This window comes from Nyctibius grandis, chromosome Z, assembly GCF_013368605.1.
Source record: "Nyctibius grandis isolate bNycGra1 chromosome Z, bNycGra1.pri, whole genome shotgun sequence".
In the NCBI taxonomy this organism is placed as follows: Eukaryota; Metazoa; Chordata; class Aves; order Nyctibiiformes; family Nyctibiidae; genus Nyctibius; species Nyctibius grandis.
Window position 1 is genome coordinate 33,187,706 of NC_090695.1, and position 20,083 is coordinate 33,207,788.

General features: G+C 37.3%; 1 protein-coding gene across 1 annotated transcript in view; it reads left to right on the top strand.

Annotated features, from left to right (window-relative positions):
• LOC137676957 (lysine-specific demethylase 4C-like) overlaps window positions 1–20,083 on the top strand; it is a 231,841-nt gene that overhangs the window by 15,644 nt on the left and 196,114 nt on the right. Inside the window, exon 3 of the mRNA XM_068424161.1 lies at window positions 1,617–1,754. Coding sequence (XP_068280262.1) covers window positions 1,617–1,754 — 138 coding nt within the window. The remainder of the gene's footprint in view (window positions 1–1,616; window positions 1,755–20,083) is intronic.

The following is a 20,083-nucleotide window of genomic DNA, read 5'->3' on the forward strand; positions in this document are numbered from 1 at the left end:
GAGTATGGGGAATCTCTTTTTACTTCTGAATCTTCTAGTTTATTGATTAAGTCTTATCAGAGAGTTCAGAAGACAGTGAGCCATTTCTAGTCTCTGACTAGCCTGTCCTTGATACAGTCTTTGGTGGTCTGACTTTAAGAGATTAAAGCTGTCTGTGAGTGGAGAGAATATTAGTGACTGACAGGAAGCGCTGTCTCTCCTTTTCTTCATGTGCAGAGGACAGCAGCAGTCCATCCAAGTATAGGAAGATGAGATTTCTCTCTTGAAAGAGAATATCCTGACTAGTCATTTGTTTACCTTACCCCACTTTTTCTTTTGTAATTTACTCTAGAAGCCTTTTATATTTGATATCTCTTTTATAACTACTAGGAATTTGGTTTATTTTTGGCTACATAAAATATAATTACTATGGCAGTGGTTTTTTAGTTTGTTTTGTTTTCTTTTTTTTTTTTTTTTCTGCTTTCTATAAGTTCTTGTTGAGTCAGTGTCCTCACCACACTTTTCTTCTGGTTGCTTTTCACTGTACTTGTAAAGAATAGAACAGTCCTTTGGAACTACCCTTACTTGTTCTCTAAAGCAATGTCAGAGCTTAACTGTAGTCAAGCTTTTCCTTGTTGAGAATCTCCTTCCAGGCCCCTTGTCCTTTAGGTATTTAGAATTCTTGTTATCAATAGTACCAGAATTATTCTGCTCTCTTAAATTGTGCTTAAAGACAAAGAGGGGAGGGACAGGGGCAGATTAAAATTTGTTTTAATGTCATGTCTAAAGTGGTGTTTTAATGACTTTACATTGAGACATTCTGCATGGCATTTCCAATGCAAGAATCCTTTTGGTGTTAGTAGCTGTAAGGCTGAAGAACTGGTGCAGGGAAATTGTCATTAATACTTTTTCCTCCTTTCCTATCCAAAATGATTTAAAGATACTGCCTGAGGGGATCCAAATGTATCCAGTGTGTGCCTTTGGGATGAACAACATTGTTTTCTTTAACATAGGCTCATTAACTTAGAGTTTCTTCTACTTTATGCATGATCATCAATAGTAAGTAACTTAAAAGGCAAATCAGGTCCTCAGTCACGTGTCTTCAAATCATAGTTTTTGAAATGGGTGAGTGTGGGAGAGAAGGGCAAGAATAAGATCTCTCTCCAGTCTTTCCAAGAAAAGTTCTGGTGCCATTTTAGAGAAATCTCTTCAGGGTGGTGGACAGAATAATTTCTTCAACAATTAATTTTTACTACTATTTACGGATGAGAATTGTGGCTATTTTCGCCCAGCCTGTCTTTGCTTCCTCTCAGACAGAAAGATCGATATATTCTTTGCATTTTCTTTTCTAGCTCCCTGTACTTCCAGGTTTTATTACCAGTGAACCTCTGCACCAAGATTAGCTTTTATGAAAGTACTTTCTGAATTTGTAGAGTAATACATGTAGCTATGTATTTTATAGTAAACGACATTGTCTCATATTATTTCTGCCTGCATTAAATCACAACTGTGTGCAAGGCAAAAAAATTTCTTTCTAGGCAGTTGCAAAGGCAAATATAGTTTTCTTTGCTTCAGGAGCAGAACTGCTTTTGTAATGTGGTTCACTTTAAGGTACTTTTTTTGTTTTTATGCTATAGGTTACACAAGAGGCAGGAGAATTTATGATCACTTTCCCATATGGATACCATGCAGGATTTAACCATGGTTTTAACTGTGCAGAGTCAACAAACTTTGCCACCACCCGATGGATTGATTATGGAAAAGTAGCAAAGTTGGTAAGTCATACTGCAGAAAACTGATGCATAAGGAAATCTTTCCTATGGTTATTTCTTTGTGAGAAGCTATGGAAGCAGATGAGAAAGGGAGAACTGTTAGATCATGCAATGTGCCCTTGTGGCCAGGAAGGCCAATGGTATCCTGGGGTGCATTAGGAAGAGTGTGGCCGACAGGTCAAGGGAGGTTATCCTGCCCCTCTACACGGCCCTGGTGAGGCCACATCTGGAGTACTGTGTCCAGTTCTGGGCCCCCCAGTTCAAGAAAGATAAGGAATTACTGGAGAGAGTACAGCGAAGGGCTACGAAGATGATCAAAGGACTGGAGCACCTCTCTTACGAGGAGAGGCTGAGAGCTGGGTCTGTTCAGCTTGGAGAAGAGAAGACTGAGCAGGGATCTTATCAACACTTACAAATACCTTAGGGGTGGGTGTTGAGAGGAGGGGACCAGACTCTTCTCAGTGGTGCCCAGTGACAGGACAAGGGGCAATGGGCACAAGCTGAAACATGAGAAGTTCCATCTGAATATGAGGAGGAACTTCTTTACTTTGAGGGTGACAGAGCACTGGAACAGGCTGCCCAGAGAGGTTGTGGAGTCTCCTTCTCTGGAGATATTCAAAACCCGCCTGGACGCAACCCTGTGCAACATGCTCTAGGGGAACCTGCTTTGGCAGGGGCTTGGACTAGATGATCTCCAGAAGTCCCTTCCAACCCGTAACCATTCTGTGATTCTGTGATCCTGTGATTCTGTGATCAGGTAGTACCTTACACTGCCACTGCAATTTTATTCACAGTTGTTCTTTTTATAGTTGGTATTATACTTCCAGCAATGTGTATTCCTCTCAGTAGTGAGTTTTGTTTGCAGCTTAACATATATATTGTTCTTCAAAACCAGTTCTATTTATGGATATTTTAAAATTGAAGTTATATATACGGAGGTTAGTGTATGTGAAGACAAACTGACTTCTGCGCTTAAACCTCCTCTAAGCTCTACTGTTTGTGAAAGCATCTTTTTTAAACTAGGAATTTTGATACCTGGGAAGAAGCATAAATAATTAAACTTTAAACAAAATTTAAAGAAGCAAGTTCAACTTTTCTCGTCTTTAGTGTCAGATGTCTTGTACTACAAGATAATAAAGGAACTGTGAACTCACTGTAGATATTTTTGGGTTTTAAAAGGAGGCGTGTTCTACTGAAGATATTGTAGACTGAATTTTTGTTATGTGGCATACATTTTTTGCTTCTTTTCATGTACAGCATGTGAGTAAATACACAAAATCAAGGAAGTGTGCAGTTTGTTCAGCAGAAGTTTGTTACTGTTTTTCAATATTTGGTGATTTTTCTCAGAATTATGGCTTATATAAGCTTTCAGTAGTATTCTTCCCAAAATATTTAAGTCAGGCATTTTCTGCATTGACTTGCTTGTTATTGAAAAAGCCCTTTTCAATATTGATTTGCTTAATATATTAGCTAATAAGATGTGATGGAATAAAGGGCAAAATCAGATGTGCAGGTTTAACAATTAAGGAATGATAGTGAACTCTTGTTAAACGCTTGGGATTGGAAGAGTGTCATGAGAAGGTTCTCAAATAGTGGAAATTTATGATTTTAGACACTATTGATTATTATTGTTAATGAGATTGAGTATGCTTCAAAGGGAAAAAGTTTATAAATATTTTTTTCCCTGTGCTCGTTATGCATAATCTAACAGTAGTGAAAGTGTTGAAAACATCTGTATTTACCTAACATGTTCAGTCTGGTCTTTACCTTTAATGGGAAAGTTGTGTTTTTAATAGCCAACAGATAAGCTGGTGACTGTAAAGTTAATTTGAAAAAAAATATATGTATTTGTTAGTTTGGAATTTCTATAGATAGTACAATGAAACAACGCTGAGAGGAATATGGACATGGACACATACAAGTTAACTGTGGCAGGTAAAACTGTCCTGGATTTTAAAAGGTATGAATGTGCTGCAGCTATAAAATTGATTCAGCTGAACTTCAAGAATGATAAACTTTATCTTTGAATGTAGTAAAGCTGAGGTAGTCTTACCTGCAGCTACATCCCTTTCAGTGTTCATATTTCTTATGTTTTTAGAAAATGGTCTACCATTTGGTGTGCAGCTGCCCCAGTACAAACTATTAAATGTTTTATGCCTCCAGTGTGCCTCTCAGTGATTGTATTATACTGTAAACTTAATGTCATGTTTAAATTCAGTGGAGTTAGCAGATAATGTTTTAAAGCTAATGAAATTTTATTCCTTTATACCATTCCAAAAGTGCTTCTGAAATTCTGAATTTTTAGCTAGGGAGTCTTGGCATATACACTCTAAATACAGTTTTATATAGTCAGAATTCTCTAGCATATGGATAAAGCTTTCATCTCAGTACACTGAATTCTGTGCTCTGTGGTTATTGCACATAGGAAGAGTGTTGTGCATAAAATATTTCTGTGGTATCTGCAATTGAATTTAAATGTCTGAAAGTTTTAAAGTGGCAGCTGAAGCAGAAGAGATGACTAATGACTAGTCTCTTTCTATAGAGAATTCTTAGATACCATTGTCAAATGTGAACTCCAGTTTCTTTGGCAAGTGGTCAGAGTGCTTAATGTTACTAGCTTATTTTTTGTTACTTGTTGCCACAAGAATAAGAATTAAAGTTTCTTTTTATTCTCTTTTTAAATGAAAAAGAACATGCTAGGAAGTGCTAATAGGAGGGTTTTTAATAATTTTTAATGGAAATGTGTAAGAAGAGAAGAACTAATGGAAAGGGGGTGAAATAGTTCTTCATAATACTTATATTTGTTTATGCTGTACAAATAGGATAAACAAGTCAAACAGAGAAAGTGTTATAAGTGGTTATCTGTTCTTAACTTGTAATTATATGACACTTCAAAGCACAAACAAGTTAAGGAGTTACTGCAAATTGGGTACTCTGTTTCTTGATTATGGTGTTTCTCAAGAAAAACATGAGGATAGCTATGATTAGTGTTATCACAACCTCAGGAAACTTCCTGAAAGTATTAATTAAAAAGGTGAGAAGTCTATGTGCCCAAAGAATACTGATATTTTAGTAAGTTTTGTTTGCAGCTCTGTTAATTTCATTTAAAAGAAAAACATCCCACCACACAACCTTGCATTCCCATTTGTCATTCTTCAGAGTACTGATGTTTGTTTGACTTATCTTTTCTTTTTGTATGTGGTATGTACAAGAATTTTAATTGAAAAAAATGTTTTGGATCCCCTGTTCCCCTGTATTATACTGCAGAAATTGCCTGCTTGAGTAAAATGCAGCAATATCTAGGTCAATTCATTGCTGTATTCTCCTTAGAGAATATTGTATACTGATGACTGATTATTTGCTTTCCTACAGGAACACTTTTATTTTTACAGATTAGTTTCTAATTGCTTACAGATGGATTTCTGTCTTAGAAGACGAAAAAATCCCGAAGTACAGTCAATATTAATTCTTCATTAATTTTGGGGGAAAAAAAATCGGGCAAAGATTTCTATTAAAGTGGTAGTAAATATTTAGGCTGTGTGACGATACTACTTTTCTGCATGAAATGAGATGGTGTTAAAGATTCCGTGAAATCGATTGCAAACGTTAAATCAGAGATCATTTAGACGCTCAGTATTGGAAACTTTTGTTAAGCAGAGACTATGGATGCAAATTCCAAAAATGATTTTCTGTCTTTAAAAATGCTAAACTTGTGATCTTGGTTTCACTCTGTGAACCCTACCTCCCTGTAGTTGTTGAACCCTGGGAGCAGGGATGTACCCTTCATCTTGTTTTCTAGAGTTTGTGTAAGACTTCCACTCAGGGAAGAGCACATATGAAAAGTAGTACCAGGTGGCAGCTCCAGACTTTTGAGCAGAATTAAGCTGGACAGAATTAAGCAAAAAGAATTAAGTAAAAAGTAGATTTAAAAAAAAAAAGCAGAAATGAGAAATAACAGATATACTAAAAGTCTCCCAACGCCAGGGGAGAAACAGTGTAGTTTTTGCTGTCTTTTTCCATTGACAAGAGCAGATAGGAAGAGAAATTTGAGATACTGGTGAAAGGAACAAACCAGTCATGCTCTCCTGAAGATGCTTGGTAAATGGGTGTGGTCCAGAGGGATGTTGGTGGAGTGCTGATGTATGGTAATGATGAGACTTAGAGAATCAAAGGTAGGTAGTGCTTAGCTCACAAGTACTTTAGTTGTGTTTGTTATGTTGTGTGAGGATAAGAGGCACTCTAAGCTTTAGATATTCTTAATCATCATAATCCTATACCTTTCATTTGTTGAATGCTATTTATTTTTTAAAAAATTAAATGATGCAAAGTAGGGGCAGATAGTATATTTCTTCAGGCTTCTGTGAAGTTTGTCATTTTCCTAATGGAGCTACATTTATTTGAGTAGGTGGGAAATGTGTAGCTTCATGAAGTGCATTTTGAGTTTACTTACTCCAGTGCATTTTGATAGCATTGGTAAAGCAGACGAGCCAGTTGCAATTAGCTTGTATGTTTTGTAGGTATCTACTTTGATTTGTGCTGAGTAGATAACTTGTGTGCTGAACAAGGGGTGATGTTCACTTATTAGAACTGATGAATAGAAATATTTACACATAATTCTTTTATGTCTAATAAAATAAAAATCCTTCTGAAGCAATTAGATAAAAGACACTTCTCTAGTCTGAGAACAATCTTGTATTCCTGAAGTTTATTATCTGCAGGGTGGGACACCCCCCGCCCCACCCCCCCAAAAAAAATCTGTGGATCATCTATGTTTATTAATTTTATATTTTTGTCTGTAGTAATTGCTCTTTCTAATGAATGCCAATGTTGCCCTCATTACAGTGCAAGACCTCTCACTTACATGTGCCAAAACTGGGGTTCTCAGTCATGATTTTCACCTCTCTAGATTTTAGCTCTGGTGGATAGGATCAATGAACTTTATGCACTGTAATTTGATACTGAGAACCAGAAACAGATTTAAATTTTGAATAAGAACCTGTGCTTTTGTGTACAGGCATTTTTTTTTGTTTCTTTCTTGGAATTCCTTTTTTTTCCCTTGCGGCTGTTTTGTAAATGTTTGGAAAACTTAGATGTTGGCAAATCAGTTCCTAATTACAGGGAATTCCCCTAAAAAGCACATCCTTTGACCTTGTGTAGAGCTTCTGGACTGCATGGTCCCACCTAAGCTTGATAGGAGAAGGTAGTTCACAGAACAGAGAATTGGGTGGAGATGGAGGTCCTGTGTAGGATATGTCCAGGAGACTGGTGATGTGAGCAGGTTCGATCAGGGCTCTCTTCTTTATGCAGTGGTGGTTATTTTAGTTTCCTTCCTTCCATTTTCCTCTTGTTACTTTTTAAATCCCCACATTCCCCTGTCTGTTGCTTTTCTAAAGCCTTGTATCAGGGTCTCTCACAACTCTCTGTCACCCCTTGCCCCAATCAATACCCATACTTTCAAAAGCTTTCAGAGAAAACACTGGCATTTCCGAATACTGCTCTTGTTTCTCACTGTTTTGTGGCACCACTTGATGACTTTCACTCAGTATAAATGTATGTAAATTTTACTGGCTTCTATCAGGGATAGAGTCACACTAGGTGATTTTACTAGTCATTATAATGATTCTTTTGTATTGCAACTCCTTTTAGGACATGATTTGTTTTCAGATGTTGGTGCTGGAAAGCTTTTTGTTATTTAGCTGATACATAGAACCTGAAGAGAGAAGTCTACCAACCTGTTCTGCTTGAAACTCAGGCTACTTAAGTATTACTGCTCTCTTTCATAAAATTAAGTTCGTAATTACTCATGCATTCTTCAGTGGTAGCTGCTTAGCAATGTGTTTTCTGTGGATAGGTTAGATCAAAGTGCTGGCCTGCAGGTTGTATTTTTCCCTTTGGTGGGATGAAGTGCAGTTGTTTTGATGTTAGGTTTGATGGATTTGTTTGCCACTGCATTCATTAGCTTTACATCAAAAAACTGACAGGCTGTTAAATGAAACTTTGGCTTAGATTTTCAGCTTGACTGTTTTGAGACCTTTGTGAAGGTATTTTGGTTTTGTGCTGCAGCAGCCTCAAGCATTTATGACTGTTTCAAAGGGAAGAAAAGTTATTTAGTATCTTGATTTGTTTGGGTAAAAGAGAGTCATTGTCTTGAGGATAGCCATGTCCAGCTTATGCTATCCAAACAATATATTTATTATGAAATATATATTGAGAGGCAATATGTATGACTTAAATAATTTTATCAGAGAAGAAATTATACTTACCATGCAAAAGCACTTTTCCACATCTTGTAATTTGTTGAGGGAATAATTTTTTCAATGAAGATTATATTTAGGTTGATTTTGTTCAATAAAATATTAGTTGTCTGTTTAAAAAGAAAAATAAAAGTTCTACTCAGTTGTACTTTTTTTTAAAAAAAAAATGTGAGTGAATGATTTGAAGGCCTAGGCTTAAAAAATATCTTGCTACTCCTATGGCAGTGTTTTAGTACTGAATGTCAGAAATAGCTATGTGCATAAGCTTATGAATGATTCTTATATCAGCTTATTTTATTAGTTTGAATTAGGTACTGCTATCAAGGAAACTTTTTTTTTTTAAAACACTGCGTGTTGATGCATTTGATACCAGTCTGCAATGATATCAGCATCATTCAAGATGTACAAATTAATGTTTTTACTTTCTGGAAGTCATAATTATCTACCTTATATTGTTGACTTGGCTGCTGATGAAATCTTACAAGAATTCAGGAACAGACTTGCTTTCCATTTCAGGTCCTGACGTTAGTACACCAATTCAGAGCGAATCCTGTGCATTCTACAGTTTGACTTTTCACTTCATAATCATAGTACCACTCTCAGCTTTATAGTTGTCATGGAATGTTCTCTTTTATGTTTTTCTTTGTTTATTTCTTTTATCTTGATCTATTCCTTATCTTTTATTTTTGTCTTACTGCCATCTTCTACTGTCCCCTGGTTCTTACATCAGAAACTCTGCATTTCCTGAGAACTGCAGCTATTAAAATTTCCGACTCTAAAATCTATTGCAATAATGGGGAGATTGTCAGTCTCCTAGTGGGTAGTAACTTGTGCACTTCTAGATTTCTAGTACTGTGACATCTTGAATTTAGAATTGTAATGGCTTTAGGATTAGAAAGTAATAATAATAATCACAATATTTTTACCTGTAAATGCCAAAGAGAATTATATTCTATTGTTTTTTTGTACCTTCCCATTTTGGTAGAGCAACTGGTTGTAAGCTCATAGTCTGAAACTTCATATGATTGTGTTTTTATGTTTTCACAGTCTGTGCTACGCTATGTGCAAGTGTTGTTATCTGTGAGTAGTGTGTTCTGTGGTTCTGAAGTTCAGTGTGGATTCTTGTGAGTCTTTTCCATCTGTGCCTGGCCTAACTTTTTTGTGTGTGATGCTACAGTACATGTGACTATGGTTATGCATGCATGTTTCTGGCACAGGGCTCTTACGCAAGCTGTACTGTTTTATTAAATAAAAATCAAAGCAACACTAATATCAGGTTATTTTTTTCTAAGTGCAGTTTTGAATAATAAGGAGAGGAGAATTCCTTAAAATAAGATTTTCAATGTTGGATTACATTCTGGCAACTGTGAGTAGAAATGATAGAATCTAATTTTCCTTTGATTTTTTTTTTTCTGAGTGATACTGTAGAAGTTCCATTTATCAAAGTAATAAATGTACCAAGTTGGCATAGTGGGTGGATGTTGAGAAGTTTTTGTTTTATAGCAGCTTTCACCAAACAAAGTGAATTTTTACATAGAAAAAGTCAACAATTTACAATAAAATTTCCATTTCAGAATATCTTTTATATGAAATTTTGAGTAAATCAATACAGTTTGTCTTTCCTTACTTTCCTTACATCAGAATGCAGATTATAATTATCCTTGGTTTACTGAGGAAAAATGGTTGTCAACCAGGTACCTTTCTGTCCATGTATTAATGTCACAGTCTGTAAAGAGAGATTACTTTCATTCCAGATTTTTCATGAAAGAAGAATTTGAACTAAGAAATTATTTTCATAAATTTGAAGTTCATAAAATAAACTCTCTGGGCTTGAATCAGCTGTTGAAACACAGGTGTCCAACACCATTTGAGATAGCTTGAGATATTTTGCCTTGCTCTGTCTTGCCAGAAGAGTACCAATCTCTCTGACATTGCCTGGAACTGAAATGTTTCTGTGTGGTTTTTTTTTTTTTTTTTTGCTTTTTTCCTTTTTCCTCTCTTCTATATATAGAGATAAAGCTTTGTATGAAGATGATATTTACTCAGTTAACCTATATATCTTTTACTGGGACCTTCTACAGGATTCACCTCTGCTGGAGTTGTATCACTCCTGCGATTGGTACTAGACTCACTAGTTTGGCTCAGGCCAAACATACTGTGGAGATAAGCACATACTTGCAATTTTCTCTCTTTTTTGTGTGAGTCTGTGGAATATTTTGTGAAAATGAAGAAAGGTTGAACAACAGTATCATAGATTTGAAACACACATGACTTATTGACTTCCTTCATCTGAAAGAAACTCTGTAAATATAAATACACAATTCAAAACTCTTGACTTAGTCTGAGCAGTAGAGAAGACTTGTGTGAATGAAGAAGAATAAATGATATACCCACATCCTGAGGTAACTACACCAGAGCAAGTAAAGTGTGTTACTTTTAGTACAAATGAGCTTAAGTAGCCTAGCAGATGTGAGAAACAGGAGCTGAATGTGGGAAGATGCCTCAGCTGCAGGTTTAGCATCCCCACCGTGCTTGCTACTTGAGTGAGTAGAACTTGTTTATATGCTACTAGTTAAAAATTCTTAAGGTATCAAATTCTTGAAAAAGATCTTAAATGAACTGTATAACTTGCACTACTTTGATTTTAGATAAAACCCACAATAAAACACATTGCTACGCATTACAAAAAGGAGGTTATTGACGTATGTCTTGAAATAATTTTCTGAAATGTTTCATAGCAAAAAAAGTTGAATTAAGACCTCGGTACTACTATGGTTGTATTCTGTTTTTAAGGTTTGTCTTTCTTCCTGAAGCGTTAACCACTTTCACATTGTTGGGAGAAAAGGTAGCATCAATCACCTTGAAGGTGTCATCTTTCTCCAAGGATATATATAGTCACCTTTTAGCTCAGTTACAATACTAACACCAAAGAAGATGGATTAATGTTTTAGATAAAGTGCACTTCTGTGTGGTTCATTACAAGACTTTGCATACATTCTTAAAGTGACCTGTTACTTCATTCTTTTGTAAGTTTGTAGCCAATATAACCAAATAACTTCAGTTAATACTCTCTGTTTGTTCTCTGTATGTAATATGGTCTCATATGTTCAGCAACCTCATCAGATCAGTTACTAACTTTTAGATCTTAGCAACAAAATCACCTGATCTTACCTTTGCCATGTGACATCCCATGCGCTTCAGATTCTGGGGGAGAATTTTTTGCCTGATGTTTCTGTTGCAAATATATATCTATGTATCCATATATAAAAAGGTGGATTGCTCTGGGGAGCTAGAACAGTGTCTGCTTCTAGGGGGCTGTCTAGTTTGAAATATCCAGCAAATATCAGAATGAAAAAAACTTATTTTATCTTGGTGTCATTGTGCTTAGGTCTGGATTTTCCAACCTATTCCAATTAAGTTATTTCAGTTACTTCTTCTGAATACCTTAATACAGGACAGTAAATGCTGTGTTTTGGTGGCCTTTTCAAACTATGTGGAGAACAATCACAGTATGTAAGAAGGAGAGAGGTCTGAGTATTTTGATGCATTATTATGAGTGCTGTGGGGATAAATCTGTGATATATGTAGGGGAGGAATTTAGTTCAGGTACTGCAATTTTTCTTTGTTTCTTTCATGCCTTTTTTTTTTTTAAATTTCTGTTTCAAATGAATCAAGAGAGAGACTTTACTCAGAAAGGGGAAAGATACCATCAAGAAACCTGCAAAAATCCCCTTCTCTATGTTCTTCTCCCTTTTTTATGTAGATGATGACAGGGTGTTGGGATACTTGGCTTAGTGTATCAGTCATTAATTTGTTAATCAGGATATAAGACTCTATCTTAGAATCTAAGATTGGACAAGATTTTAGAAAAAAACCCAGATAGGTGGCATTTAGTGTGTCTATTGAACATCTTTGAAACAGACTGTGAGCTAATTTCTTGGCAATTGTGTTTGAAGTTAAAAGTAATTCTAGTACTTTATTGTAAATCAGGTGACTTGTTGGTTTCTGTGTACTATAGATGTATGTATGAATGAAATATTTGAACTAAGCAGTTTTAAAGGAGTTTTAATGGTGGAATTAAAATCACAGTGTAATAAGAAACAATGTCCTAGGTGATGCTGTTGATGTTCTGTGAACATTATTGGATAGCTATTAGAGTGGGTAATGGGATTTGAGGGAGTTTAGACATAACACATTTTGGCAAAAGCCTTCACAGATAATTCTGATTAAGTAAAATCTAAAATTTATATATGATCCCCCAAAGTGGAAACCTTAGAAAAGAAAAGAGGAAAAGTGTTCACTTTTTTGTGGAAGTGAGATGTCTCTTTAGATGGGGCTTCATGTTGTGACGAAGTTTTGCTGGAAAAATTCCATGTATTTAGAAGCTGTAAAAAGTGCTGCCTTAGCCTGTTTAATTGTGAGTCTTGTATCTGTTCCATCTTCATCTCCAATTCCCTCTAAGGTGTGAGTATAGTTGCAAAGGGGTGATAAGAAAAGGATAAAGAAATAATGTGCTAGAGCTTGCTGCATGTAAGAGGAAGAGTTTTTTCAGTTAGTCAAAGTGGACAAAAGAGTAAGGGATGGCTCTCAGGTTTACTATATTTTATCCAAGTGTCATGCTGGGTAGAGAAAAGAGACTGTTGTTTACTTCAGCAAGGCAAAGCCTTACAATTACTAGAAAATCCTCAAGAAAGTGAAACAAACATAGATACCTGAATTCAAATCTGCACATCATGCAACTACATATTGTATCTGTAATTATAAAGCAAGTTAGTTGGAGTTGGTGGAATTATTCAAATGCTTTTGTCATGAAAGAAACTGTTAAAGAAATCATAACAGCATTATGACAAATGTCAGACTTTGGAAAAAATCTTGGGTGATTCTAAAAATAAATGATTGGTTACATTTTTAGCAGTTGTGATATACGGATGACAATAAACAATAACATAAAGTAAAAAATGTTAGTGTTAAAATGGGACACCCTGCATGGAATATAGCTGGAAGGAGATAATAAGAAAAAGATTAAAAACATTATGTGCTGGAGTTTGCAGGGAGTAAGAGGAAGAATATTTTCTTTTTACTTGATGTGATACAGGCATTTACAGTCTGACTTAACTTTGGTGCAACACTGGTTTAACTGAAAGCTGGTATGTTCAAGTAATTTCCTGACAAAACGACACAGGATTTTATTTTTGGATTTTTATTCTAACTGAATTAAATTGTGATTTTGGCTAAATTTCAGATTTTAAGATTGGGAATATACCCTCTGCTTAAGATAGAGGAGCAGCTAATAATGATAAGAAAATATAGAGCTATTTGGTATGACTAAATCTATAAAATAGCAACTCTCTTCAGCTTGTTTGCAGACATTCCTCTACCCAAAACAGAGGCAGAGTGTTTATGGAAAAGATGCATGAGAACCTGTGAAATGGAGAGAAGAGAAACAGTGAAGAAGAAATGGAGATAGGTTGCTGAGGCACTGAAAGTGTGATCTTGATAGAAGTGAGAACTTTAAGGGACTGAGGGAGGTACAAACAGAATTTCCGTGCTTGCCACTCCAGTCCTCTTTTGCTGTTTGGTTACTGTTGGCCATAGGGGATAAGTATTTTTTACCTGCGTGCAAATAGGTTAATACCAAAGAGCTACCTGCCTGCATAGTGAATTTAATCTCCTGCAAGGAGTGGTCTCAAGTGTTGTTCAATACTCTGAACAAAAAGAAGTAGGGTGTTAAAAGTGAAATAGTTTAATTGGTGAAAAATTGGTAGTATTTTGTTGGAAAAAATACAGTAAAAGAACAAGATTTTTAAGTTTTAGACAGGACTTCAGTACAATAACCAGATATTGAACATTTTTTTAGTGCAGCAGTACAATGACAATTTGAGATGGTTGTGCCTTTAAAATCTGCCTGTGTTGGTTTTGGTCCAGAGCTGTAGAGGAAAATTCTTGAGGTCTTCTCTAGAGCTGTAGCAAGCACAATTAAAATCATGTTTTCATTGAGTTTGATAAGAAAAGAGGAACTAATTTGTCAGTGAGGCCTCCCTGTGTTGTTAGTAAAGGTCTGTAATTTTGCATAGTTAAATAAAATGTAATTGCTGGTGCATTAATAAAGCAGTAGTTGGATATAGGTCATAGAATCATAGAATGGGTTGGACGGGGACCTTTAAAGTCCTCTAGTCCAACCCCCACGCAGTGAGCAGAGACATCTTCAACTAGATCAGATTGCTTAGAGCCTCATCCAACCTGTCCTTGAATATTTCCAGGAGTGGGGCATCTGCTACCTCTCTGGGCAACCTGTTTCAGTGTTTCACCACCCTCATTGTAAAAATTTCTTCCTTACATCTAGTCTGAATCTACGCTCTTTTAGTTTAAAACCATTACTCCTTGTCCTATCGCAACAGGCCCTGCTGAAAAGTTTGTCCCCATCTTTCTTACAAGCTCCCTTTAAGTACTGAAAGGCTGCAGTAAGGTCTCCCCGGAGCCTTCTGTTCTCCAGCCTGAACAACTCCAGCTCTCACCCTTTCTTCATAGGAGAGGTGTTCCAGCTCTCTGATCATCTTCTTGGCCCTCCTCTGGACTTGCTCCAACAGGTCTATGTCCTTCTTATATTGGGGGCCCCAGAGCTGGATGCAGTACTCCAGGTGGGGTCTCACGAGAGCAGAGGGGCAGAATCACCTCCTTTGACCTGCTGGCCATGCTTCTTTTGATGTAGCCCAAGATACAGTTGGCTTTCTGGGCTATGAGCGCACATTGCTGTCTCATGTTGAGCTTTTCAACCACCGGTACCTCCAAGTCCTTCTCCTCAGGGCTGCTCTCAATCCACCAGCCTGTATTGATACTGGCGGTTGCCCTAACCTGTGTGCAGGACCTTGCACTTGGCCTTTTTGTATCTCATGAAGTTCACATGGACCCACTTCTCAAGTTTGTCCAGGTCCCTCTGAATGGCATCCCGTCCCACAGGTGTGTCAACTGCACCACTCGGCTTGTTGTCATCTTCAAACTTGCTGAGGGTGCACTCGATCCTACTGTCCATGTCATTGATGAAGATATTAAACAGTACTGGTCCCAAGATGGACCTTTGAGGGACACCACTTGTCACCTATCTCCATATGGACATTGAGCCATTGACCACCACCCTCTGGTGTGAACATCCAACCAATTCCTCATCCACCAAACAGTCCACCCATCAAATCCATATCTCTCCAATTTAGAGAGAAGGATGTTGTGGGGGACCATGTCAAAGGCTGTACAGAAGTCCAGACAGATGACATCAGTAGCTCTTCCCTTGTCCACTGATGTAGTCACTCTATCATAGAAGGCCACTAGGTTCATCAGGCAAGACTTGCCTTTGGTCAAGCCATGCTGGCTGTCTCTAATCACCACCCTGTCCTCCATGTGCCTTAGCATAGCTTCTAGGAGGATCTGTTCCATGATCGTCTGAGGCACAGAGGTGAGGCTGACAGGCTGGTAGTTCCCAGGATCCTCCTTTCTACCGTTTTTAAGAATGGGTGTAATGTTTCCCTTTTTCCAGTCACCAGGGACTTCACCTGACTGCCATGACTTTTCAGATATCAAGGAGAGAGTGGCTGGGCAACTATATCAGCCAATTCCCTTAGGATTCTGGGATGCATCTCCCTCAATGTCTTTCTTGTAGTGAGGGGCCCAAAACTGAACACCGTATTTGAGGTGCGGCCTCACCAGTGCCGAGTACAAGGGGGACGGTCGCTTCCCTAGTCCTGCTGGCCACACTATTTCTGATACAAGCCAGGATGCTGTTGGCCTTCTTGGCCACCTGGGCACACTGCTGGCTCATGTTCAGCTGACTATTGACCAACACCCCCAGGTCCTTTTCCACCACGCAGGTTTCCAGCCACTCTTCCCCAAGCCTGTAGCGTTGCATGGGGTTGTTGTGCCCCAGGTGCAGGACCCGACACTTAGCCTTGTTGAACCTCATACAGTTGGCCTTGGCCCATTGATCCAGCCTGTCCAGATCCCTCTGCAGAGCCTTCCTACCCTCCAGGAAATCAACAATCCCTCCCAACTTGGTGTCATCTGCAAACTTACTGAGGGTGCACTCTATCCTCTCATCCAGATCACTGGTAAAGATGTTAAACAGAACTGGCCCCAATACTGAGCCCTGGGGAACACCACTTGTGACCGGCTGCCAACTGGGTTTAACTCCATTCACCACAACACTTTGGGCCCAGCCATCCAACCAGTTTTTTACCCAGAGAAGTGTATACCCATCTAAGCCATGAGCAGCCAGTTTCTCCAGGTGAATGCTGAGGGAAACAGTGTGAAAGGCTTTACTAAAGTCTAGGTAGACAACATCCACAGCCTTTCCCTCATCCAGTAAGCGGGTCATCTTGTCATAGAAGGAGATCAGGTTAGTCAAGCAGGACCTGCCTTTCATAAACCCATGCTGACTGGGCCTGATCACCTGGTTGTCTTGTACATGTTGCGTGATGGCACTCAAGATGATTTGCTCCATAACCTTCCCTGGCACCGATGTCAGGCTGACAGGCGAGTAGTTCCCCAGATCCTCCTTATGGCCAGTCTTGTAGATGGGCATCACATTTGCTAACCTAATTTGCTCCGCTGTGGATCGGACTCTTTCCAGAGCAGCTCCCCTTGGTGACTTGTATACTTTTATCGTTATTCATAACTACTTGGTCCCCACAGGTCTACACCCTCTAGTCCTTATTAAATTATTAATCTGCATGCAGCTAGCCCCACTGAACAAAGTGTTTCTAAGTTAGACTTCAGGATCTGACCCTTTTGTATTGCAGGCTGAAAAGATAAATTAGCGGTGCATCTCGGGGAAGTCAGTTGTTGGATGAATTTGCGTGATTCTGCACTTGTGTTCCCTGATCAGGCTGAAGTAGCTACTCTACTTAATAAATTGCTTGGAAATTCTTACTAGTTTTTAGAAAAAAGTGCTGCTGACAACATAGCTTTAAAATGTATATGGGCTCAGAGAACGTGTGCAATTTGTATGCATCTCTGATCAGAAATAGATCAAATTCTGTTTAATTTTTGTCCTAATCTCTAATTTATTGACTTACTGGAAGTCATTCTGTGTTTGTTACACCCTAACCCTGTTTGCTTTCACAAGAGCTGGTGCAATCACACAGAAATTGTAATTATCAAATCCAGTCCATTTAATCTTTTTTTGTCTGTTTAAGATTTTTGTTTCTCTAGAGCTATTCGTCTTTCTCCTTCACGTGCTGCCTTCCCAAAATGAAAATGCGATTTCTACAGTGCTCTCTAGTTCTAGGAAACTGGGGGAGAGTTCTGGTACCATTACTTGTACGACGTGTTCCTGACATTGTAGAAATTGTTCTCTTGCTTTGAGCAAAGCAGGTAATGGTGAATTCTGGAGAAGCCAGTTAGTTTTCTGATTGAATCGTATACAATCCTGCAGGTTAATATTTGCAGCTGAGGGTTAGGGACTCTGGGCACAGGTATGCTTACAGGGCTTTTCCTCCCATAATGCTCTTTGCAATAGCTGTTAAAAATTTTATGTTTACTTGTCACTGTATAAAGTTTATAAATCGCTTCAAGAGCATTCTAATTGAATTCTTCTTTCTTTTCAAAATAGTTTTCTTTTCAATAGCATTGGTTCATTCATAATTGTTATCAAGCAGTTCTCTATTATCTGTTTAAAAAAAATGAAATGCCATATATTAGTGTAAAAATGTTTCATGCACATATAGGTAGAATAGTCAGTCAGCAGCAGCTCCTTATATATGACTCCATTGAGTGATGATAGTGTTTTGGAAACATGACAGTTTCATAGTTTTCCTGTTCATGATCTCTAAATCCTGAACATCTTGTAAAAGAATCAGTTTAGGGCATCTTGTAAAAGAGAGTATAGAGCACTTGTGTTTTTTTAGGAAATTATTGCATATTTGGATTTTTTTTTCCCCTCTCTGCTTACAAAATGATCCGAAAGAGTCAGCATTAATCAGTAAATCTGAATAAGGAGGTGATGTACAATCTGTAATGTAGAGGATTTCAGTAAAGCATCTTTGCTTATAATAATTGCAATATTAGCAGCAGAACAGCTAGATGGTTTGCTTTGCCATATTTCTACCCTTTCCCTCACATACTTTGTTTTGATTCCAACAAAAACAGGGTCTGTAAGAATAAAAAGATGGAAGGTCATTAATAGTATTTTTCAGTTTCTGATGGCCAAATCACTGAAAGGAAGAATCTAAGAAAAGTTTTCTAATCTTTACCACTATGTAAGTATAGATATTTGGCCTCTGAAATACAGCACTACTCTATGTGCTGGAGGAGGGAAACAGATCTGCAAACTCTTAACCAGTTAGCCCATTGGTAGTGTAGCACATGCAGGTTTTTTTTTTTTAAATAAAGTCATCTCAGTGTTTGTATCTTAAACTTAGAAACATACTGGAAACACCCTGAGACACACATTTCAGTTATTAGATATTTTTTTTAAAACTATTGATACATGTTAGAACCTGGGGAGCATTTCCTATATAAGTTATAAGATATGTCTTATTTTATCTTTGCTTACCATCTTAGAATGACATTCTGTACCTTCTTCAGATTGTGTCAATCTCTTCTTAAATCTTCACTTTTCCTTCCTTATTCTAGGGTCTTCTGCCTGGAAAAGAGTAAAATTTTCCATGGTCCTCTTGTGGCTGTAGCCAAAATATCCCTGCAGTATACTTCAGAAGGGCTTTCCCCTCTTTCCTTTTGTGATGTTGACAAACTTGTTTATTAGTTGCTTGATCTTGCAGACCTAGTCTGTCAGACTTCTTAAAAGAAGCTGCCCCTCGATGTTGTAAGTGTTGCAGTTCTTGAATATGATATTAAAAATTACGAGGTCTTTGCTTTAGGTGAGGTACGATTATAATTTATTCAGAAGGGTTTTTTTGGATGAAGAAAACTTTTGAAAAAGATCGTGCTCTTGAATTTCATGTCTTTGTGTGTGGTAGAATGTGGACATAAATACCAGAAAATCTGTTCTTGTAGAATTTTGACCGGGATAAATGAAATACTAAATTTGTAATGCAAGAATGATTTTTTTTTTTTAAAGGTACTTTGGCATAAATGTATTTTGATAAGCTTCCACATCTAACCATTTTTATTTCTGACTTTTGGAAGGTCTGAGCGTGTTCAGCTCCTATTGACAGCTAGCAGAATTCAGCATCTCTAAAAAGCAAACAATTTTTTATTTAATTTCAGACAGGATTTTAGTGTTAATAGTGACTACCAAGGGGTCTTCTGCATCTTTTTGTCTCTGCAGCTTTTATGAGAAAAGCTACATATATTTTTGTATGCAGATTCACCTTTTCTGTGAGACAGCTCTTCTGCCCTGTACTCACCAAGTGCTTGTCTTGCAAGAGGAGAGAGGTGATAACTTCAACAGAACCATTCAGTTGCTTTGTGTAGCATGGGTTGCCATAACCAAATGGGCAGTGATAGTGCAGTGCATTTGTACAGAATCAGCCTGGAGAGTGAAGTGGATTTTTCTTCCTCTGGCTTTGTTGCTAAGCTCTGACATGTGACAGAATCAGTATTTTGTTCCATAAAAATGATGTGTCTAGCACATAATGGTTTATTTAGAATAATGTGAAATTTTATTGACTGCTGTGCTGCTTATAAAATTGTTACAAAACAGTTTGAATTGGAAAAGCTTTGAATCCAAAGAGAATAAATTTAATGTAAATGCCTTTAATTAAATTTTACTTAATTTAAATAATGTAATTTGTATTGATTATGCTGCTGCAGTTAATTTGGATTTTTATTTTTAATTAAGATTCAGTAATCTTTTTTTATCTTCCAGAGCTATTCATAAAATGGCTGTGAAGAAAATGCATGTTAATTAAATTAACACACATATACATTTAGTGAACCAAAATCAGGCCATAATTTCTTTTTCTTTTCTTTGTGAAGGTATGTTATACATAGTAATATTTCTTACAAGGACAACAATCCAATTTTACTTGGATTCTTTTTTTTTTTTTTTCCTGAGCAAATCTGTGCTCATATAGTCCTAAAATGATGTAGCTGCTTCTTTCACTCTGCCTACCTCAGAGGCTCTCAGCA